A 23,597-nucleotide genomic window follows, 5' to 3' on the forward strand; every position below is an offset into this window, starting at 1 on the left:
GGTTCCTAGGAGCCCCGACAGTGTTCTACACTATGTTTTATAGATAGGTTCCTAGGAGCCCTGACAGTGTCCTACACTATGTTTTATAGATAGGTTCCTAGGAGCCCTGACCGTGTTCTACACTATGTTTTATAGATAGGTTCCTAGGAGCCCTGACAGTGTTCTACACTATGTTTTATAGATGGGTTCCTAGGAGCCCTGACAGTGTTCTACACTATGGTTTATAGATAGGTTCCTAGGAGCCCTGACCGTGTTCTACACTATGTTTTATAGATAGGTTCCTAGGAGCCCTGACAGTTTTCTACACTATGTTTTATAGATGGGTTCCTAGGAGCTCTGACAGTGTTCTACACTATGTTTTATAGATAGGTTCCTAGGAGCCCTGACAGTGTTCTACACTATGTTTTATAGATAGATTCCTAGGAGCCCTGACCGTGTTCTACACTATGTCTTATAGATAGGTTCCTAGGAGTCCTTATAGTGTTCTACACTATGTTTTATTGATAGGTTCCTACAAGCACTGACAGTGTTCTATGCTGTTTTATAGATAGGTTCCTACAAGCACTGATAGTCTTCTACACTATGTTTTATAGATAGTTTCCTAGGAGCCCTGACAGTGTTCTACACTATGTTTTATAGATAGGTTCCTAGGAGCCCTGACAGTGTTATATACTATGTTTTATAGATAGGTTCCTAGGAGCCCTGACAGTGTTATACACTATGTTTTATAGATAGGTTCCTAGGAGCCCTGACAGTGTTCTACACTATGTTTTATAGATAGGTTCCTAGGAGCCCTGACAGTGTTCTACACTATGTTTTATAGATAGGTTCCTAGGAGTCCTGACACTGTTGTACACTATGTTTTATAGATAGGTTCCTAGGAGCCCTGACAGTGTTCTACACTATGTTTTATAGATAGTTTCCTAGGAGCCCTGACAGTGCTCTACACTATGTTTTATAGATAGGTTCCTAGGAGTCCTGACACTGTTGTACACTATGTTTTATAGATAGGTTCCTAGGAGTCCTGACAGTGTTTTACACTATGTTTTATAGATAGGTTCCTAGGAGTCCTGACACTGTTGTACACTATGTTTTATAGATAGGTTCCTAGGAGTCCTGACAGTGTTTTACACTATGTTTTATAGATAGGTTCCTAGGAGCCCTGACAGTGTTCTACACTATTTTTTATAGATAGTTTCCTAGGAGCCCTGACAGTGCTCTACACTATGTTTTATAGATAGGTTCCTAGGAGTCCTGACACTGTTGTACACTATGTTTTATAGATAGGTTCCTAGGAGCCCTGACAGTGTTCTACACTATTTTTTATAGATAGGCACCAGGAAACCTGACAGTGTTTTACACTATGTTGTATAAATAGGTTCCATGAAGCCCCAAGAGTATTCTATGCTATATTTTATAGATAGGTTCCTAGGAGCCGTGACAGTGTTCTACACTATGTTTCTAGATGGGTTCCTAGGAGCCTTGTATTTAGCTAATTAATGGTGTCGGTCATACTGAACTTGCTCAATCTGAAACACATCCTGGACCTGAGCCATCCAATCCGGAATGATTCTTTAGTGGTTTGCCTATCTCTAATCCAGACATGTGTAGCACAAGATGACCAGGCCTGAAAAAACATGATTTTGAGAAATTCTGTTGTAGAGATGTTTATGCAATATTTGTCTTTCTGTGTTCTTCCAGTGGTTGAAGATTTGAATACCATCCTGTTATGTGTATAGCTAGAAAGTCTCGGTAACGTATTGAGTATGTACAGTGACAAATTAAAGTCCTTAATAAAATTAAGGAATATTAAGGACAAGCACATCCATAGCTTGGGTAAAATATTCTCTAGGTCTCTAGATCAAAGCCAAAATCATTATCGGATTGACAAATATGTTGAAGCTACAGATGGGTGGGTGTGATAATTCTTTTCAATATTTTATGCATTACTTCAAGTTTTTTACTTGGTGTTCTCTCTTCCTTTCCTATAGGAATTTGGAGAATCATAGGCTCATGAAGATATTGAGATTGGAGAAAAGTGTGAGACAACACAACTTTCTGCCAAGCAGCCACCCTATGGTCAACACTACTGGTGTCTTTCGTTTAGTACTACACAATAAGACCACACATCTGTCAAACATTCATATGCAAGATCCCTATGCAAAATCTATCTGTACTCTATGTTAGCCGCCATCTTTCTTACATCGATCTTTTGCATTGATACTTTAATGCTATTGGCTATGTGTACCATGCAACATACCTGCTAGTGGTTACATTGTCCACTTTATGTTATATAACAATTTTAGGTAAAGATTTTATCGACTATTTCCCACTAGTATTTATTGCAACATTATAATATTCCTCACCTTTATTGCTACTGTGAATTGTGTCCTAGCTGCTTACATTGCTCCAGATGTTGCTTGCTTCACGTTCCCCTTAGGCCAATAGCGTTCGCTTCTCTTTTTTGCCACACACACTGAAGAGAGGAACACAACAATTTTTGAAATACATGGATGCGAAGTAGCGGAAGGCAAATTTTGCTAGAGATCTTCATGTGAAGTTTGAAAGGTGGAAAAATATGGATGTGGACAGCATGTGTTAAACATATGCTACACATGTGTCCGCTCAACATCTGGCCCAGGAACACATGTTAGGAATCCACCGGGGGTTGTAACATCACATCTACATCAGGCAAAAATTTTCATCCCATAGCTTCTGCACTACGCGAAAAAGCTACTGGAGCTGGAAAATGAACAGAAAAGGGAGCAAGTAGCATGAAATGAAGGATGACCATTGACAGTCACCAACAAATTTAGAATGAAACCAAGGCATGAATGTCCAGTAGAACAGGGTAACCAAGAGCAGATCCTGCAACATGGAGAACAGTCATACTTTTATTGATACAGACAAAGAAAAGCACCACAAGATATTGAAACATCCAGACAGTGTATAAAGATATATGTTTAGATTTACTTATTGAAGTTCCTGTGGTCATTGTGTGTTACTCCATTGTACTAGCGGTGTTTGGGTGGTGAGGACCAAGATGCGATGCTTGCAGATACCTTTCTTGACCTTTTTTGTCATGACTTGCTGGGGAAGACCCCATAGAGAAGACTCCATTCTTCAATACAAGCAAGAACTGGTTTTGAGAGCAGAACGATTGAAGTTACTATCAATGAAAGACTCTTGTAGACTTGGTCAAGAAAGAAGAACCTTGGTGAATTTCCAGCTCCACCCTCGTGAAATCTACCCAAAACAAGTGACTTGGTTCAGGACAGTAGACAAGAGTGTCGAGTGCCTATCCAAGGATGGAGCAGAGGACTGTAGTTTAAAAATGCAAAACCAAGCTAAGGGCACAGATACAATCGAAGACACATTAGAGGCTCCCAATGACTGGAACGTGATCCACAAACATAGACAGTCCCTCAGGAGAAGCACTAAAACAGAGCAGGAACATTTTGCTCCACTGAAAAGAAACAAAAGACACCCCAGAGATGCAGAGTTAAGTAATATGCAAAGGATATTATCAAATTACTTTGTACCCTTTTCAGTACAAAGGAACAGTTCTGTTGAAGGCTCCATTTACTTCTCTGGAGCACACAGCCGATTGGTGTTAAATCCGGAAGCCGAGCAGCAAATACCTCGAGAAACTTTCACTGTAGAACTATGGGTGAAGCCAGAAGGAGGCCAAAATGGTCCAGCGGTCATAGCAAGTAAGACTTAACCCTTTCATCTGTATTTTGTCTTTACATATTGCATATGTTGATCATCCAGAAATATTTGATTAAAGTCAGATATATAAGCATGACTTCCTATATCAACTTACATATAGAGATGGCTACTAGGAAATACATGATGAATGTGGTAACATGTGGGAATATTTCCTCCATAGTAGTTTACACCTCATTCACATCTGCGTTTGATAATCTGTACAGCGAGTCCGCATGGGGACCCCCCAACGGACTAACGAACGCATTTGCAAGCGGTGTGCAGTGAAAGTACACGGACCCCATAGACTATAATGGGGTCCGTGTGCTTGCCGCGAAATCTCCGCACAAGTCACGCGGACAGAAAAGTAGATTGTGAAGTACTTTCCTGTCCGCATGTTTCCTGCGGAGATCTCGTGGAAAGCACACGGACTCCCCCGAACGGATTACCGACGCAGATGTGAACGAGGCCTTAGTGAGAAATCAGTAACTGATATTATTACTAACTAATTTTGAGCTAAACTGCAATACCAGATTTGACCAAGTGTAGTTCTGTTTCTATTCTATATGCCTGTAATAGCTATTGGGAAGGGGGGGGGGAGTAACTATAAACAGCCAGAGTTCCATTTAGCCTGAGACTGCACGTTGCAGAAACACAGCTTTTTTTTGTTGCAAATTTTGCTGCAGATGTTTGAGCCAAAGCCAAGAAGGGCTACAATAAGAGTAGGAAATATATTGGAAGTTCTTATGCTTCTTTCTTCTGCTCAATCCATTCCTGACTTTGGCTCAAAAAACCGAAGCAAAATCTGCAACAAAAAAGCTACATTTCTGCAACGTGGGGCCTTAGCCCTAACGGAAATGTACCATCACATGAAATATAGGTTCTTGAGTGGGTGGGATGGGGACTTGGGGTATTAGTGAACATATTTTTTGTGTGAAATACAAAATTGCTGCTCAGAAAATGAAATTTAAGGTAGATGCACATTAGCTGTTTGGCGCACTTGGAGCGTGACTGTGCCATCTACTGCACCAATTTTTGTTTTGGTCACCATTCAGCACCTCCTCTTAGCACAAAAATTGATAGGTAAACAGCCAGAGGTCAAACCATGGGCCATCAGAGTAATAGAAGAAAAACACATCTTTACAGGAACTAGAAAGCTAGGAACCTTATTGCTCATGCACCTTCCAGTGGGTGAATGATCCTAGTCTACATGTGCAGAAGATTTAACAACATAATAGATTTAACAACTTCTTAAAGGGACGGACTGTTACAGTGTGAGTAAAGTGCTTTGGTTGTGATAGACAGTTTCTATTCAGTTCCAGCATCAGTCAAAGTCCAGGTTTTCTTATGTGCTGCATTATCTGCTCATTCTTCCATCCCACTCTCCCACTCTCAGTAGACTTCTATAGACATGGGCCATTTGAGTCATATGACCTGTAAACACTCTCCAGATTGATAAATAAGTTATTCTCCGTGTTAAGGCTAAGGCTCCACGGGCCGTAATCGCAGCGCTGAAGCGCTGCGGAAAGAACCGCGGCGTGAACGCATTGCGGTTCTTTCTGCAGCGCTTTTAAGAGAAAGTTCATAGAGTTTTCCTCTGCGGACTTTCTCTTAACATTATATATATGGGAAAGCCGCCGGTGTTTCCATAGATATAATTGACATGCTGCAAATCGCAGCGTGTCTGCTCTGCGATCTTTTCCGCAAAGTGGGCATGGGATTCTCTGCTGCGAGCAAATCGCGACATTTACATCCCGTGGCCTAAAGCTGTTTAACAGAGTAAGGACGGACTTCATACAAAGTTCTTTACAATGGCAGTGCCTACATTTATGTCAGTCTGATAAAAATGACCTATAATTTAACTGTTGTCTGTTGTGCAATAGAGCAGTTTCATCTGTATGCAAAGTGTTTAAGCATAATTTTAACCGACAGTCACTACTGCTATTGAAACATTTTTTGTTAAGGATTTTGTGGGGCAAGAGTTTAATTTTTTTGTTAAATACATATAAACTGCTGTTCTAACACCAAAGTGCTGATTCTGCCTTTACTGTCTGTTATGTAAGAGTTTTTGTTCTGGTTCACCTAATACACAGTCAAACAGTCTGCAATAATTAGAAAGGAAACCCTGTTATTTATTGAGTGTTGGTGGAGGTAGTAGTGTAAGGGGCTATGTTACTGATAGTTATACCAGTAGGGGAAATCTGTTAAGAATTGTGAGATCTTTTTTTTTTTTTTTAATGTAGATTGTGAGCTCCACATAGAGCTCACAATGTAGATTTTTTTCCCTATCAGTATGTCTTTGGAATATGGGAGGAAATCCATGCAAACATGGGGAAATCCTACAAACTCCTTGCAGATGTTTTATCCTTCGCAGGATTCAAACCCAGGACTCCAGCGCTGCAAGGCTACAGTGTTAACCACTGAGCCACCATGTTGCCCCAAGAATTGTGAGATCTTTGAGGGATCCTGCAGCCCCAACAAAAGACCTAGCTCAAGTGGTGGTGGCATTGGCAGACACTCTGACTGCAGGGCAAGCACAGTCTTAATACCAGATGGGACCCCTCTGTCTCCTCTAGTTCCTCTACACTAGACCATTTCCTACCCCCAACTTCACCAGGGCAAGCCATTGCCTCCCTCATTTCATGGTTGTAATATAAAGTGCACATCGAATGGCACTGTTGAATACTGCCTGACGCAAACCACAAACCACATACACAATGGAGTGGATAACATCACAAGTTCTGTTCTCATGGTCAAAGAATCCGTATCAGAGTATATTCCATCTTTTTCGGGCCAGGCACGCTACTAGTGTGTCACATTGTTTTTTCAAATTTTACAATTGTCACTAATTGTTGCTTGATCTAAAGGGATCCGTTTTGGTGGCTTTTTATGAAGTTATTCCTCTTCACTTTTCAAGTGACAAGCATTTTTTTGACCTGTGACAACTACCAAATGTCCATTTACAGAGTAGTGGTTACAGTTTTTCCTCTATCACTATAATCACTCCATACGGACATGACATTATCTTCAATATAGTTATTTATAAATGTTAATAGATATAAATAGGAATATATTTATAAAAATGAATTTGTAAGAAATGACCTCCTGTGATTCACATTATTTCTTTTACACAGTAAGTAATAAAACTCTATCTGCCAGCACTAGGGGGAGCTCACTGCGTATAAATGTATACAGATACTATAGAGCTCAATTAGAGCAATACAATCTCTATATGGTGAGTTCTCCTAAGGTGGCTACAGAAAAAGCCTTTGAGTGTCCGGAACCATCTGAATTAGTTTACAGTCAGGCCCCCTTCACTGTGGGTCCCATAAAAGTCATGTGGTCAGCCTCTATGGAGAGTACATCACTGACGTCAGATAAGTGTTGGATAATCTATCGGCTGTTTGTACGATATGAGGTCTTCCAACTAGATTTTACAATGTTTTCAAGGGAGAGGTCCTGCGGTTATGAAGGTGTCCGGCGCTGATGTACTACCCTTTTCCTTTCTACTTTTTTTGAGCGGGGGAGCAGGACTCACAGGCTTCCTCTATATGTGGGTAAGTGGGGCAGAACTCATAGGCTTCCTCTATATGTGGGTAAGTGGGGCAACTCATAGGCTTCCTCTATATGTGGGTAAGGGGGCAGAACTCATAGGCTTCCTCTATATGTGGGTAAGGGGGGCAGAACTCATAGGCTTCCTCTATATGTGGGTAAGGGGGGCAGAACTCATAGGCTTCCTCTATATGTGGGTAAGGGGGCAGAACTCATAGGCTTCCTCTATATGTGGGTAAGGGGGGCAGAACTCATAGGCTTCCTCTATATGTGGGTAAGGGGGGCAGAACTCATAGGCTTCCTCTATATGTGGGTAAGAGGGGCAGGACTCATAGTCGTTATGTATGTGTTGGTAAGGGGGCAGAACTCATAGGCTTCCTCTATATGTGGGTAAGGGGGGCAGAACTCATAGGCTTCCTCTATATGTGGGTAAGGGGGGCAGGACTCACAGGCTTCCTCTATATGTGGGTAAGGGGGGCAGAACTCATAGGCTTCCTCTATATGTGGGTAAGGGGGGCAGAACTCATAGGCTTCCTCTATATGTGGGTAAGGGGGGAAGAACTCATAGGCTTCCTCTATATGTGGGTAAGGGGGGCAGAACTCATAGGCTTCCTCTATATGTGGGTAAGGGGGGCAGAACTCATAGGCTTCCTCTATATGTGGGTAAGGGGGGCAGAACTCATAGGCTTCCTTTATATGTGGGTAAGGGGAGCAGGACTCACAGGCTTCCTCTATATGTGGGTAAGGGGAGCAGGACTCACAGGCTTCCTCTATATGTGGGTAAGGGGGGCAACTCATAGGCTTCCTCTTTATGTGGGTAAGGGGGGCAGAACTCATAGGCTTCCTCTATATGTGGGTAAGGGGGGCAACTCATAGGCTTCCTCTTTATGTGGGTAAGGGGGGCAGAACTCATAGGCTTCCTCTATATGTGGGTAAGGGGGGCAACTCATAGGCTTCCTCTATATGTGGGTAAGGGGAGCAGGACTCACAGGCTTCCTCTATATGTGGGTAAGGGGGGCAACTCATAGGCTTCCTCTTTATGTGGGTAAGGGGGGCAGAACTCATAGGCTTCCTCTATATGTGGGTAAGAGGGGCAGGACTCATAGTCGTTATGTATGTGTTGGTAAGGGGGCAGAACTCATAGGCTTCCTCTATATGTGGGTAAGGGGGGCAGAACTCATAGGCTTCCTCTATATGTGGGTAAGTGGGGCAACTCATAGGCTTCCTCTATATGTGGGTAAGGGGGCAGAACTCATAGGCTTCCTCTATATGTGGGTAAGGGGGGCAGAACTCATAGGCTTCCTCTATATGTGGGTAAGGGGGGCAGAACTCATAGGCTTCCTCTATATGTGGGTAAGGGGGCAGAACTCATAGGCTTCCTCTATATGTGGGTAAGGGGGACAGAACTCATAGGCTTCCTCTATATGTGGGTAAGGGGGGCAGAACTCATAGGCTTCCTCTATATGTGGGTAAGAGGGGCAGGACTCATAGTCGTTATGTATGTGTTGGTAAGGGGGCAGAACTCATAGGCTTCCTCTATATGTGGGTAAGGGGGGCAGAACTCATTGGCTTCCTCTATATGTGGGTAAGGGGGGCAGAACTCATAGGCTTCCTCTATATGTGGGTAAGGGGGGCAGGACTCATAGGCTTCCTCTATATGTGGGTAAGGGGAGCAGGACTCACAGGCTTCCTCTATATGTGGGTAAGGGGGGCAGAACTCATAGGCTTCCTCTATATGTGGGTAAGGGGGGCAGAACTCATAGGCTTCCTCTATATGTGGGTAAGGGGGGCAGAACTCATAGGCTTCCTCTATATGTGGGTAAGGGGGGCAGAACTCATAGGCTTCCTCTATATGTGGGTAAGGGGGGCAGAACTCATAGGCTTCCTCTATATGTGGGTAAGGGGGGCAGAACTCATAGGCTTCCTCTATATGTGGGTAAGAGGGGCAGGACTCATAGTCGTTATGTATGTGTTGGTAAGGGGGCAGAACTCATAGGCTTCCTCTATATGTGGGTAAGGGGGGCAGAACTCATAGGCTTCCTCTATATGTGGGTAAGGGGAGCAGGACTCACAGGCTTCCTCTATATGTGGGTAAGGGGGGCAACTCATAGGCTTCCTCTTTATGTGGGTAAGGGGGGCAGAACTCATAGGCTTTCTCTATATGTGGGTAAGGGGGGCAACTCATAGGCTTCCTCTTTATGTGGGTAAGGGGGGCAGAACTCATAGGCTTCCTCTATATGTGGGTAAGGGGGGCAACTCATAGGCTTCCTCTATATGTGGGTAAGGGGAGCAGGACTCACAGGCTTCCTCTATATGTGGGTAAGGGGGGCAACTCATAGGCTTCCTCTTTATGTGGGTAAGGGGGGCAGAACTCATAGGCTTCCTCTATATGTGGGTAAAGGGGCAGAACTCATAGTCGTTATCTATGTGTTGGTAAGGGGGTCAGGACTCTCAGGCTTCCTCTATGTGTGGGTAAGGGGGTCAGGGTTCACAGACGTCCTTTATGTTTGTGTGTGGGGGGGGGGGGTAGAGCTCATAGACTTACTCCATGTGTGGGTAAGTGGAATAGGACTCACTGGCTCCCTCTATGTGTAGGTAAGTGAAGAATGGCACAAAGGATTCCTCTATGTGTGGGTAACTGGAGCAGGACTCACTGGCTTCCTTTACATGTGGGTAAGGGGAGCAGGATGCCCAGGGTTTCTCATAGTAGTAAAACAGATTTTTAATAATTTCACATAGTATAAGGCAAATACTGCAAGTCTGTGACATAAATAATATGTCTATCAGGGACACCTCAGCATTGTGCATTTTCACAGATTAGCTCAATTTACTTGAAATTTAATGTTTCACATGTTCTTGATGGTTGCAAAATCAAGTCCAGTTGGACCCATAGGCTTTAAATATACAAAATCATATTGGGAAATCTTAGCCATGCGCTTTAATAGGTCATCCCATGAATACGTTTTATACCGCAGGTCTTCACAGACTGTTTTACAGTAATTTGCAGTGTTTCTAACATAAGATATCCTTTTCAGCACTTTTTTGTTTCAAAGTGTGCTGTTCTCCGAAAAAGGAGCCTTCTCAGCAATAATGCCATGAACCTGCAGAGAAGGGCCGGGACAAGATGATATCCTAGGTAGGTAAGGAAGATTGAGTACAGAGCCCTGAATAAATACAAAAGAGATGAATAGATCTCCAAATAACTTTCACTCTCTAACCCCTTTAATGAAAATAGATCTCAGATGCCCTAAATACTAATAAATACTAATAAATACCAATAAATACCGATAAACATCAGATACCTAAATCGCTAAACAAATGCAGAGCCCTTAAATAAATAAAGCCACCCCGAAGAAAAACAGATCCATTAAAGACGCGTTCTATGTGCCAATCTTCATTAATAAGCCCCATTGACTTGAGAACCTGCCAAAATGTGGACAATAGTAACAGGTCCTGCACACATTTTGGTAAGTTGCACATGACAGTGTTACATTGTGCATTAAATCCCTAATACTTGTGGTGGTGCCATAGCTGGTCACCCGGTCTAGTTCACCTCTTGTCCTGTCCTTTGTATGGACTGCTTGGTAGTGAACAGAGGATAACTATGCAGATACCTGGCTGCTCGAAGAGTGATTGAGCATATGTATCTACCAATACTCAGCTCATTAGATGGACATGCACCTCCCGGTACACCTTGCAAACCAGGTGGCGCTATTCTATCTAAGTAAGTATCAGAAACTTCCAACATTTTTAACAACATGCACAGTAAGAAGGAAATATTGTAAACTTTTATTTGTGGATAAATACAGAATCATCTAAACAAGGGGATAGGAACAGTAAAGTGTTTGTCTGCTTGGGCAATTGCTAGAAGGTTCTCTTGATAATAAAAAGGTCACAATGTCCCTATACTTACCAGGATCCCCATCAATAACTGTGGAGAAACCTGGCAATTTTCTCATATCGCCACCACTGGGGGAAACTAAGCATTGCACAATGTCCATATAAATTTGTGGGTTTGATTATGTTATAGAGGACAGGACAAGTCCTACAGAGTGAGGGATACTCTTTGGCAAAGAGATATGGATCTTAAACATTGGACCACTAGTGATGCTTAAACCTCTTGAGATTCATTTCACAACTATTCGCCATGTGTGCCAACCTGTTCCGTTTTTGGTATGAACAAGAAGTGCTTTTATTATATTCTGCTGCATATATTATGCTCTCTTCAGACACAACGTGGAGGGCCAAGTGGAGGCCAAGTGGGGGGTCAAGTGAAGGGCCAAGTGGAGGCCAAGTGGAGGGTCAAGTGGAGGCCAAGTGGAGGGTCAAGTGGAGGCCAAGTGGAAGGCCAAGTGGAGGCCAAGTGGAGGGCCAAGTGGAGGTCAAGTGGAGGCCAAGTGGAGGGTCAAGTGGAGGCCAAGTGGAGGGTCAAGTGGAGGGTCAAGTGGAGGCCAAGTGGAGGGCCAAGTGGAGGCCAAGAGGAGGGTCAAGTGGAGGGCCAAGTGGAGGCCAAGTGGAGGGTCAAGTGGAGGGCCAAGTGGAGGCCAAGTGGAAGGCCAAGTGGAGGGCCAAGTGGAGGCCAAGTGGAGGGCCAAGTGGAGGGTCAAGTGGAGGGCCAAGTGGAGGTCAAGTGGAGGGTCAAATGGAGGCCAAGTGGAGGGTCAAGTGGAGGCCAAGTGGAGGGTCAAGTGGAGGCCAAGTGGAGGGTCAAGTGGAGGCCAAGAGGAGGGTCAAGTGGAGGTCAAGGGGAGGGCCGAGTGGAGGCTAAGTGGAGGCCAAGTGGAGGGCGAAGTGGAGGCAAAGTGGAGGGCCAAGTGTAGGGCCAAGTGGAGGCATGCCACACCTGAGATGTTTGGTTGATTCGTAACGACTTTGCTTTGTTATGGACTGGTCTGCTCATCTCTATGGACCGCCCTCTATTAACTCATAATTTCCTCTTAAGGTGTATGGAAATGGGTTTTCTATACTGGATGACCCCATCAAATCTAGGATTAGTTTACATACATGGACATACATGGGAGGTTCCTTTACTTCAATGCTATATTAGTAGTGAATACTGATGGCGCCCTTGTATAATATATGCATTGTATGGCCACGGCTCCAGCATTGTTAAGCAGAGATGGATGATTCATGTAAATGACCTGTTTCTCTCTATTATGGAAATTGTTGATTGGTAAAATACAAGTTAAATGTGTAAGGAATGGATTCTTGATTTTCAGATGCGACGTGTTAAAAGGTGAGGCCGCCATGGCTATCATCAGTCTCATCTGAGATCACACAAATGAGTTCCTTGGTACATCATTTTAATTCCAATTAGCTCTTTTACCTATTCTATGCATCATGTGGGCTTATAATTTATTTTTTAGGACTTCTGCTGATTAAAACAAGGACATATCCATTGCTCCACCATGAATAATTCAGCGGCTATTGATCAAACTGCAAATGTTTCTGAGAAATTTAATTCATAGGCTGATGGACCTTCCTGCATAAAAGATCCAGAGCAACAGAATACAGCGCGTCACATAGACTGGACCATGGTACTGCATACATGCAATATTTATTCATCCCTTTATTTAAAGGTACAGACATACGGGCGTACATAGTAAAGGAGGAAAGTGCATCTCTGTATAGGGAATTTATGAGCAAATTGCTGCCGTCGATGCTTTGCCTGCTCCGGCATTTTGACAGCTCTCAAGCTGTCCTGCTGCTGAACTTGTTCCTCGTGCCGTGCCTGTGATTGTTCCGGCATCTCAGCAGCTCACTGGGACGCCATATAATGAGCCTGTTGTCGTCAACAATGATCCGACTGCTGTGGCATTTTGGCAGCTCTCAAGCTGGTCTGGTGCTGAACTTGTTCTTCGCACTGTGCCTGTGATGGTTCCGGCATATATGTCACGTGCTATCCAGAATTATATCTAAAGCTGATATAGCTGCATGAATCAAAATGGTCCAGTTATACTATATGTCTATTTATATCTGCGGTAGTATAGGGGATAGGTTGCTTATCGGTGGAGTTCTTACTGCTGGACATCCCACCACCACTCTTAAGAATATGGAATTTTACTCCCGGTTCTAAAGGGATCTGTGGCTGGACAAGTATGCTCTAGCTCCACTTCTTTCAATGGGATGCCAGAGATAGCCGACGTTCCACCACTCTATTCAGTACAGAGAGTAACATTGCCCTGATTTTTGATCACTGGAGCCCTAGTGTTTGGATCTCCACCTACCTTCAACCGATTTTCCATCCTGTCGATAAGGGACAAGTTCCTAATATGAGAAAACCCTTTCAATGCCCTAGGTGCTGAGTAGAGATGAGCGAGTAGTACTCGATAGAGTAGGTATTCAATCAAATACTACGGTATTCAAAATACTCGTACTCGATCGAGTACCACTCGCTATTCGAATGGAAAAGTTTGATGCAGAACCAGCATTGATTGGCCGAATGCTATACAGTCGGCCAATCAACGCTGGTTCTTCTCCTACCTTTAGAAGTCTTCTCCGTGCAGCTTCCCCGCGGCGTCTTCCGGTTCTGAATTCACTCTGCCAGGCATCGGGCCTGGGCAGAGCCGACTGCGCATGCCCGCTTGTAGTGCATCATTGCATTCTCTCTCCATCTTGGCCTCCACTCTAAGCTCCTCATGTTTGACACCTGATTTCTACTCAGTTGGTTTCCTCCCCAACATGGGTACTCTGTGAGTCTTAATTCCCTGTGTGCCAACTGAACTGTGCACACCAACAACCAAGATTTCAGTCTTAGCGCTCCACCCACCTCACGTTCTTGCACTTGACAGTCCACATCAATAAGATAAGAGCTCCCTGGCACTCCAGAGGTTGGTTATGCTCCACTGGTCTTGAAGAAATTGACAAGTTGGTCCAGATTTTCTCTTATGTGTATGGGGGCCTTTAGAAACCACCAAACATCTCTGGATGATATACAGCAAAATGGGTGACCTGGCGCCCGTCTCCATTATCCTGGACTCCATAGGATTCCACCAGTTCCGGTTGCAGCTCTTACCCGGACGCCATCTCACAAAGTGGGTGGTGGCGCAAAATGTAAAGACAGTAGGGAAAAAACGGGAAATGGTAGAGCGCTACTGGTAAAATGTACTCCAATTATAAATGGTCGTAGGAGACGATGTGATAAAGTAAATTATACAATTTATATGTGTCTTCATCAGGCCACCATATAAATATACTAATACACACAGACAACGAGGATTGTCTCTTATGTGTATGGAGCCCTTTAGAAACCATCAAACATCTCTGGATAATGTTACGTTCCGAAAATTGGGACGGCTTGCCGTGCAAATTGGTGCTCGACACTCTTTGTTTTTCCGAACATTTGGTTTAGCTAAGGACAGCTTATGCTTGGCAGTAAATATCAATGCTATAGTTTCCCGGTAACTTGGTTATGATTACAATCTGCAATTTGGAAGCAGGCTCTTTATTTGTATGCACTTTCTGCAAATTCCAAACCATAAAATAAGGACCACATAGCGCTAAATGATACTTGTGTTTTTCGTAACACAGAACATTCCACTGCGTTCCGCATACTTACGAAAATATGTTAAAAACAAGGTTATACTATACCATTGTTATTAGGCTGATTATCTGCTCGGTCCTGGCAATTTCCAGGCCAGGCTGCTGAGTAATAGGGGCTGTGGGCTGCGGTAAACACATCGCTGTTGTGTTAAGTTGTGGAACTCGCAAACATTAAAAACCCACATCCCATGGCCCGGAGGCAGGTGCTAATTGACTTCGGAGATTGGTCAAACTGATCAGACGGCGAAATTGTACAAGTTCAGCTATTTGTTTTCGGCTTCAGTCATTTGTATTCAGACGGATCGGGTTGTATCCTAATGATTTTTAATCTGTGTCTGTGCACAAAGACGTTCTAATATATAAGCCAGGGTTGGCAGGTCACAGGTTTTTAATGTTAAACTCACATAAAATGTGTGATATTGTGATAATGTCATTCGCCTCCATGTATAACCACTATAGAGAAATGACATGGGGTTATATGACATATATTATAAGAAATATTTGTGTAGCTAGAAAAATCAGATTCTGGTGATCAGAGCACATCAGTATAGGGATGAAATCCAGTTCAATAGCACTAGGTGGGGGTTACTTTAGGTGACCCTTATGTGTAATGGTATATGCAGAGAAGCTGAGCTGTGTGATATATAGGGTTATAGGTTAGAGAAGAGAAGCTGAGCTCTGTGATATATAGGTTATATGATAGAGAAGAGAAGCTGAGCTCTGTGATATATAGGGTTATATGATAGAGGAGAGAAGCTGAGCTCTGTGATATATAGGGTTATATGATAGAGGAGAGAAGCTGAGCTCTGTGATATATAGGGTTATATGATAGAGGAGAGAAGCTGAGCTCTGTGATATATAGGGTTATATGATAGAGGAGAGAAGCTGAGCTCTGTGATATATAGGGTTATATGATAGAGGAGAGAAGCTGTGCTCTGTGATGTATAGGGTTATATGATAGAGGAGAGAAGCTGAGCTCTGTGATATATAGGGTTATATGATAGAGGAGAGAAGCTGAGCTCTGTGATATATATAGGATTATATGATAGAGGAGAGAAGCTGAGCTCTGTGATATATAGGGTTATGTGATAGAGGAGAGAAGCTGAGCTGTGTGATATATAGGGTTATATGATAGAGGAGAGAAGCTGAGCTCTGTGATATATAGGGTTATATGCTAGAGGAGAGAAGCTGAGCTCTGTGATATATAGGGTTATATGATAGAGGAGAGAAGCTGAGCACTGTGATATATAGGGTTATATGATAGAGGAGAGAAGCTGAGCTCTGTGATATATAGGGTTATATGCTAGAGGAGAGAAGCTGAGCTCTGTGATATATAGGTTATATGATAGAGGAGAGAAGCTGAGGATATTTTATTTACATGCAATCCAGACAAAATCATGTGACGTTTCGGTCTTATATGAATCCTCATCAGACCATCGGATAGTCAGAAGTTAAGTACAGTCCTATGAAAAAGTTTGGGCACCCCTATTAATCTTAATCATTTTTAGTTCTAAATATTTTGGTGTTTATAACAGCCATTTCAGTTTGATATATCTAATAACTGATGGACACAGTAATATTTCAGGATTGAAATGAGGTTTATTGTAATAACAGAAAATGTGCAATATGCATTAAACCAAAATTTGACCGGTGCAAAAGTATGGGCACCTCAACAGAAAAGTGACATTAATATTTAGTAGATCCTCCTTTTGCAAAGATAACAGCCTCTAGTCGCTTCCTGTAGCTTTTAATCAGTTCCTGGATCCTGGATAAAGGTATTTTGGACAAACAATTCAAGTTCAGTTAAGTTAGATGGTCGCCGAGCATGGACAGCCCGCTTCAAATCATCCCACAGATGTTCAATGATATTCAGGTCTGGGGACTGGGATGGCCATTCCAGAACATTGTAATTGTTCCTCTTCATGAATGCCTGAGGATTTGGAGCAGTGTTTTGGATCATTGTCTTACTGAAATATCCATCCCCGGCGTAACTTCAACTTCGTCACTGATTCTTGAACATTATTCTCAAGAATCTGCTGATACTGAGTGGAATCCATGCGACTCTCAACTTTAACAAGATTCCCGGTGCCGGCATTGGCCACACAGCCCCAAAGCATGATGGAACCTCCACCAAATTTTACAGTGGGTAGCATGTGTTTTTCTTGGAATGCTGTTTCTTTTTGGACGCCATGCATAACGCCTTTTTTTATAACCAAACAACTCAATTTTTGTTTCCAAAATGAAGCTGCCTTGTCCAAATGTGCTTTTTCATACCTCAGGCAACTCTATTTGTGGCGTACGTGCAGAAACGGCTTCTTTCTCATCACTCTCCCATACAGCTTCTCCTTGTGCAAAGTGCGCTGTATAGTTGACCGATGCACAGTGACACCATCTGCAGCAAGATGATGCTGCAGCTCTTTGGAGGTGGTCTGTGGATTGTCCTTGACTGTTCTCTCCATTCTTCTTCTCTGCCTTTCTGATATTTTTCTTGGCCTGCCACTTCTGGGCTTAACAAGAATTGTCCCTGTGGTCTTCCATTTCCTTACTATGTTCCTCACAGTGGAAACTGACAGGTTAAATCTCTGAGACAACATTTTGTATCCTTCCCCTGAACAACTATGTTGAACAATCTTTGTTTTCAGATCATTTGAGAGCGGGCTGTCCATGTTCGGCGACCATCAAACTTAACTGAACTTGAATTGTTTTGTAGAAAGAAATGGTCCAAAATCCCTTCATCCAGGATCCAGGAACTGATTAAAAGCTACAGGAAGCGACTAGAGGCTGTTATCTTTGCAAAAGGAGGATCTACTAAATATTAATGTCACTTTTCTGTTGAGGTGCCCATATTTTTGCACCGGTCAAATTTTGGTTTAATGCATATTGCGCATTTTCTGTTAGTACAATAAACCTCATTTCAATCCTGAAATATTACTGTGTCCATCAGTTATTAGATATATCAAACTGAAATGGCTGTTGCAAACACCAAAATATTTAGAACTAAAAATGATTAAGATTAATAGGGGTGCCCAAACTTTTTCATAGGACTGTAACTAGTGTAGGAACAATGGCCGTCCTGCCACCCAACGGAAGCTGCTCACAGGACAGCCATTCATCCTACGTGAGTTACATAACTTCTGAATATCCGATTGACGAAGATCTATATAGAATCGAAACGTTATCTGTTTTTGTCCGGATTGCATGCTAATAAAACATCCTAAGGACAAATCCTATTTATCGACACGAGGAATCTTCCCGCATTATAAAGGGGATCGTAAACGTTATCATACACATTTCATTATTACTTTTGTTTCTATGGACGTGTTATTAAACATTGTAAGGAAGCCGTTCTTCGCTTTTTGCAGCTCGTGTGAACTGCAGATTTATTTGTTTGCTTTTTTTTCATCTCAGGAAAGCCTTTGGCTGGCTCCGTATCTCCAGTCAGCACAAACAGTCTCAGTACAGCTCTAAATATATAAAAGGCTTTTCTGCTCAATAGCACATAACACGCTAATAGCAGCTGAGCAGTCTCCAGTTAGCGGTATCAAGTGTTCGTGTGTCACAAAGTGGCTGCAGTTTGTCATTAACTCATTGAGCTATGAGGAAACCGCTTATCCCAATTCCCACTATCACACAGTGACGTCTATGGAGACGGCAAAACACACATTTCATCAATTATTACTTATTATTTTAGAATTAGGAAGCCTGAGCGGTGATCAAGGGACAACTTTTATGCAGGATGGTTTCTTGTTCTCTGTCCATATTTGCCCTGATTGCTTCCGACATGTATCATATTCTTTAAGGGTCGGTTAAAGTTTTCAAACCGTGTGCGATTTCTTCTAAACAGCGCCACCCCTGTCCAAGGTGATTTTGTGTATTGCAACTTGGTTCCGTTGAAAACAAATATGACTTGCTTATTGTGGTTGACCATTTTTATTTGGATCGTAGAATAGGGAGGACGTCCTTAGAATGAGTAAATGAATATCAAGCATAGGTCTACACATATCATAGGAGCTGTGCTCGGCATTGCAGCTCAGCCCCATTCTCTTGAATGGGACTGAGTTGCTGCTGTACCATGTGACCATTGAACATGATGTCATTAGCACAGGGAAGAGGCTGCAACACTTGTGAGCAACACAACCCATTCAGACTGCTTAGTGGTGAGGTCCAGAAAACCCCTTTAAATAGCAACTAGCTTTTCAGGCAACTTAGTCTCATTTAATAGAGCATGTGATTCTGGACCAATAATGCCTTTAATTTTTAAAAAAATTGTTGCTGTTTTCTTCTTTTAAAGCCTCTCTAAATTTCCTGCCACTAGGTGCCTCCCTTCTATCCCTGCTGTTCTTGTCCTGTCACTAGGGAAGTCCCGTACTTAGTAACTGCAAACTGAGACAGATTCACAGTGAGTAAAAGGCAGAGGGACTGGTCTCTTCATTTAGTGAATGGAGAGGGGAGGGTCTGTTTTCCTTAAAGCCGCCACACATCTGCTTTCTCTGCACACTGGACTGAGAGCATTCTGCAATATTTGACAACATACAATGTTGGCTCTCCAAGAAAAGCCGATCAAAAATGAAGGGGTATACTTCTCATGTGAGTGCTTCTTTCCCTTCTTTTAGTGATTGTTTGAGGTCTTGGATGATCACTGCACCACTCTCATCTTGGAAAGTTGTATATGGATCTATTGGTCGAGAGTTGATCAAGACTGAAGAGGCATAGTGCTGGGATAAATGACTCTACATAAGCATTGTGCCCCTTTGGTTTGTTATTGTTATGTATGACCCCTATACTTTATATGGATTTATACATTACATACTCTGGGAGGAGACTTTGCACCTATGAATAGGCAACTGGCACCCTTTATCTTAGGATTCCCATTGGTTGAACTTCCACCACCATGTATGGCATATCCATTTGCATCAATTACGATGGGACCAACTAAGCATTGAACGTCTATGGTGGTATCCAACCTTCCTCCAATGGCAAATGGAGTATAGAGAAATTGGTTTGATCACTTTCAATATGCCCAAAGGAGAACAGACCCTCTCTGTCCAACCCCATCATGTGTAGGACTAAAGTTCTGCAATGTGTATGGCCAGCCCAACTAGGGTTAGTGAGAGACCATCTTCTGCTAGACTTGTCTCCATTGCAAGTAACCAAGTCAAACTACAAAGTTCTCTACGTAATGTGTATGGCAGTAAGAATTTACACAATTGACATGAACACTAAAAAATTCCACTGTTTTTGGATATCTCTGCTAGACCTCTACTCTCCCCAGAAGGTTGTCCTAACTTGACCTAGCCGAGCTTGCATTACAAAATCCTGCAGGCCATGGATCTATTGCCAAGTGGTCCATAAGACACCTTAGCACTGACTAATATGAGTATACCCAAGATTTGCCAATTTCTAGAACTAGGCCAGCCAAGAGAACTAAAAATGGCAACAAGTTTAGATTTTATGAGCCCATATGCCCTAAACCTAAAAACATTCTGTTGGCTCTGACATTTGAGTGGCACCTGAATGTTGTGTTTTTTTTTCGTGTGTGTACCCAATCTGTAGCATCAATTCTCATAAATGAGGCGTGCTGTGGGTTGGCAACGAGTGAACGTCGACTGAACTGATCTGTGACTTTTACACAAAATTCTAATTTTACTTTACAACAGAAACTTTTGGAGCAGAAGCACAATATTTGTCTAGTAATATTGCACGTCTGTTGACTCGGCTGGATTTTGCCAAAATTACATGAAGAAGTTGGATGACTTTTCAGTATTCTTGGACAGATGAATATGGAAACAGAGAATGTTGACAGCAGTGGTGATCCTATAATAAGACGGAGCGAGGTGCTTGTCTCAGGTAGCAGTAAATTGTAGGAAATTAACTTTAAAAAGGAGTTTTTCTTGTTTCTATTGTTTGGGTTAGTGTGCTCTTCTTGGGAAATGAGTAACCGATGGGGCGAGGAGAAAATGGTTTCCTAGAATGTAATAGCGAGAAGCGATACTCGGACGAGGAACCGCTATGGTTTATAAACACAAGCCTACCCATTTATAGAGCTAGAGAGGAAAACTTAAAGGGGTTTTCCAGGACAAATGTTTTCCTTTTAAACAGTCACCTAAGGCAACGCTTTCATTACTGTGGTGTTGCTATATCCAGCCACCTCACCCCGCGTTCCGTACGTTTGACCTGGTCGGAATCTAACCTTTAATATATTTGCCATCACTAATGATGGGATAGACATAGCTCGGCAGGGGGGCTGCGTCTCCACAGTGCACTCATGGCTTATAGAGGAAGGGAATGCCCAAAATGATACTATATAGGATGTAGGGCACGGGGTCATAACAACATTGCCTGGGTCTGGGCACAAATATTTGTGGGCGTTGTAGTTTAGAGTCCAGAAAATGGACGTGCCAGAAGAAATGAAGGGTCTAGTAGTGAGTAGAAGAGGTGGATCATAATATAAAGAACTATGATGGGTCCCTGTTGCGTAAATGATACGATTTGGCCACTATGGAAATGCCATGGCAAAAATCGCAACATTTTACAGTACCTGCAAAGTGGATGGAAGTGGTTAAAGAAACATTAGAGATGTAACATATCCGATACTGAGCTCCACTTCCTCTTCTCAGGAAGTGACATCACGTTACCATACTGAAGCTCAGTCCTGTTCAAGTGAATACAGCAATGCCATGGCCATAGGAAGTTCAGCTCAGTATAATGCGAAGTTCACCCGGGGAGCGTAAGCGAGGATTTTGACACAGATAGTGACGTGGGGAGCCGCGTCACTCTCCGGTCAAAACCTGCCTGCCACGACTGTTGCGGCTTCCGACAGTCGCGTCTTCCGACATTCGCGGCTTCCCCCTCCGGAGTCGGCTCAAATGAATGGGCCGAGTCAGGAGGTTGCTGCCACCAGGCGGACGCTGCGGCTCAATGAGCCGTGGAATCCGCCTGAAGAAAGGGCAGCCGCTTCTTTTTTCCATCAGTGGCGACACGCCGCTCACGGAAAAAAGTAGCCTAGCCTCTCCATAGACCACCATTGTGAGGGGGCGGATTATGACGTGGATTACGCGCCATAATCTGCCCCCTCTATGCCCATGTGAACAGGCCCTAAGAGATAAGGGATAATCCCTTTAACTACATTTTTGTGTAGTTAGATACAATCTGGTTCCCTGATATCATCCATTATACACTAAGGAGAGGGTGACTGTCCACAAACCCCCCCAAATCCCAGCTCCCGACTTTATCTCACCGATCTCCAGTCCCGAGAACCTCCAGGAACATTTACATCCAGTTTATTTTTTCTAAGCTTTGCATCTCAGTTTTACTATTTAACCCTTCCTTTTATAGCAATACCCAACTTTAACCACTAGAGGGAATTATTGCTTTACACATTTCAGTCTGTGATATTAATATTTGCAGAAATGAGATTTTTTTTTTTAATGAAAGGCGTCTCGTATAGGCAGTAATGAAGCACGGCCACTATTCTGGGACACTCATATCTATTGCTTTGCAATGACCTTTTCACCACTTCTAATTATGCATGAAAATTGACACAAGTCCCCGGCTTGTTAAGACATCACATTAGTGCAAGTGCCAGCCGGGTCCTGTGGGTTTCCTGCATTGTGGAAGTGGACATTTGGGGGAAGCTCTTGCGGATTCTGACATATTGCGACTTTCATTGTGCAGGCAATAATATTTGTCATTGTCTAAGCTGTTCCAAGCTCATCAATAGGTGATGCTGCTATTTACAGGATGACCTCCAGGGGGCAGTAGGACTATTCTCTTATTTTTCTGTATTCCTTATATTCAGGGTTTCTACTATTGCACATTCGTTTTAGAGAAATGGTGACTTATGTCTAATAGGTATTAGGGCTCACGATTTTCAATCAGGTCTGTAAGATATACAATTTGTATTGTGGCCATATGTGGTGCGGCCGATGGACACGAAAAGGGATTTCCAAAGTAAATCAGCAGTTTGGGCCATATTAATGGAAAGTGCAATGTACAAACTCCATGCAGATGTTGTCTTTGGCAGGATTTGAACCCAGGACGCCTGGGACATCTATCTATCTATCTATCTATCTATCTATCTATCTATCTATCTATCTATCTATTTATCATCTATCTACCTCATGTCTATCCATCTATCTTATATATATACCTATTATTATCTGTCTATCACCTATTGATTTACATATGTAACAAAAAATAAAATGTATCTATAGAACAGCTCTATGTAAATGAATAGTATAGGAGAATATAAGAAACTTTGTAATACATCTTATTAAAGAATTCAGTCTCCTTATGCACTTATTAGGCTGCTCTCCTCCTCCTTATCTTCCATAGCACTCCATCTCCATATTCACCTCACACACAGACATCTATGGGGAGGCCGGTAATTAATTTATAGATAGATTGTAGATATTTATGCAGTGGTAGAGTCTTATCTTGAAACACGGCATTAAAAGAGCCCCCTCCTCCCCCTCCCCTCTCTATAGACTTATATGGAGGAAGTAAACCAGCCTTATAAATGGAGAGGGAAATAGATTTATTTACTAAGATAAATTACAAAATTTCTTATTACATCATGGAAGATAGACTTGCACATTCTCAGTCAGAGCCCTCTATTGATGTGCATACTTGAGGCAATGACATCCTAATTACATCATGGAAGTCAGATTTGCATATTCTTCCCATGTTCCCTTGCACAGTGGAGCGCTCATGGCTTAATAAGACTCCACACACCTATATGGTGGTTCTCTCCTTATGGAGTGACAATATCCCCTCAAAATTTCTTATAGTCACAT

The 23,597-nt window shown here is 42.7% G+C and overlaps 1 protein-coding gene across 1 annotated transcript in view; it reads left to right on the plus strand.

Moving 5' to 3' along the window:
- Positions 1-2,472: 2,472 nt before the first annotated feature.
- The window catches only part of PAPPA2 (pappalysin 2), a 139,552-nt gene continuing 118,427 nt past the window's right edge, over positions 2,473-23,597 (plus strand). The window contains exon 1 of the mRNA XM_075287086.1: positions 2,473-3,713. Coding sequence (XP_075143187.1) covers positions 3,044-3,713 — 670 coding nt within the window. The 5' untranslated portion in view covers positions 2,473-3,043. The remainder of the gene's footprint in view (positions 3,714-23,597) is intronic.

This window comes from Leptodactylus fuscus, chromosome 9 (genome assembly GCF_031893055.1).
Source record: "Leptodactylus fuscus isolate aLepFus1 chromosome 9, aLepFus1.hap2, whole genome shotgun sequence".
In the NCBI taxonomy this organism is placed as follows: Eukaryota; Metazoa; Chordata; class Amphibia; order Anura; family Leptodactylidae; genus Leptodactylus; species Leptodactylus fuscus.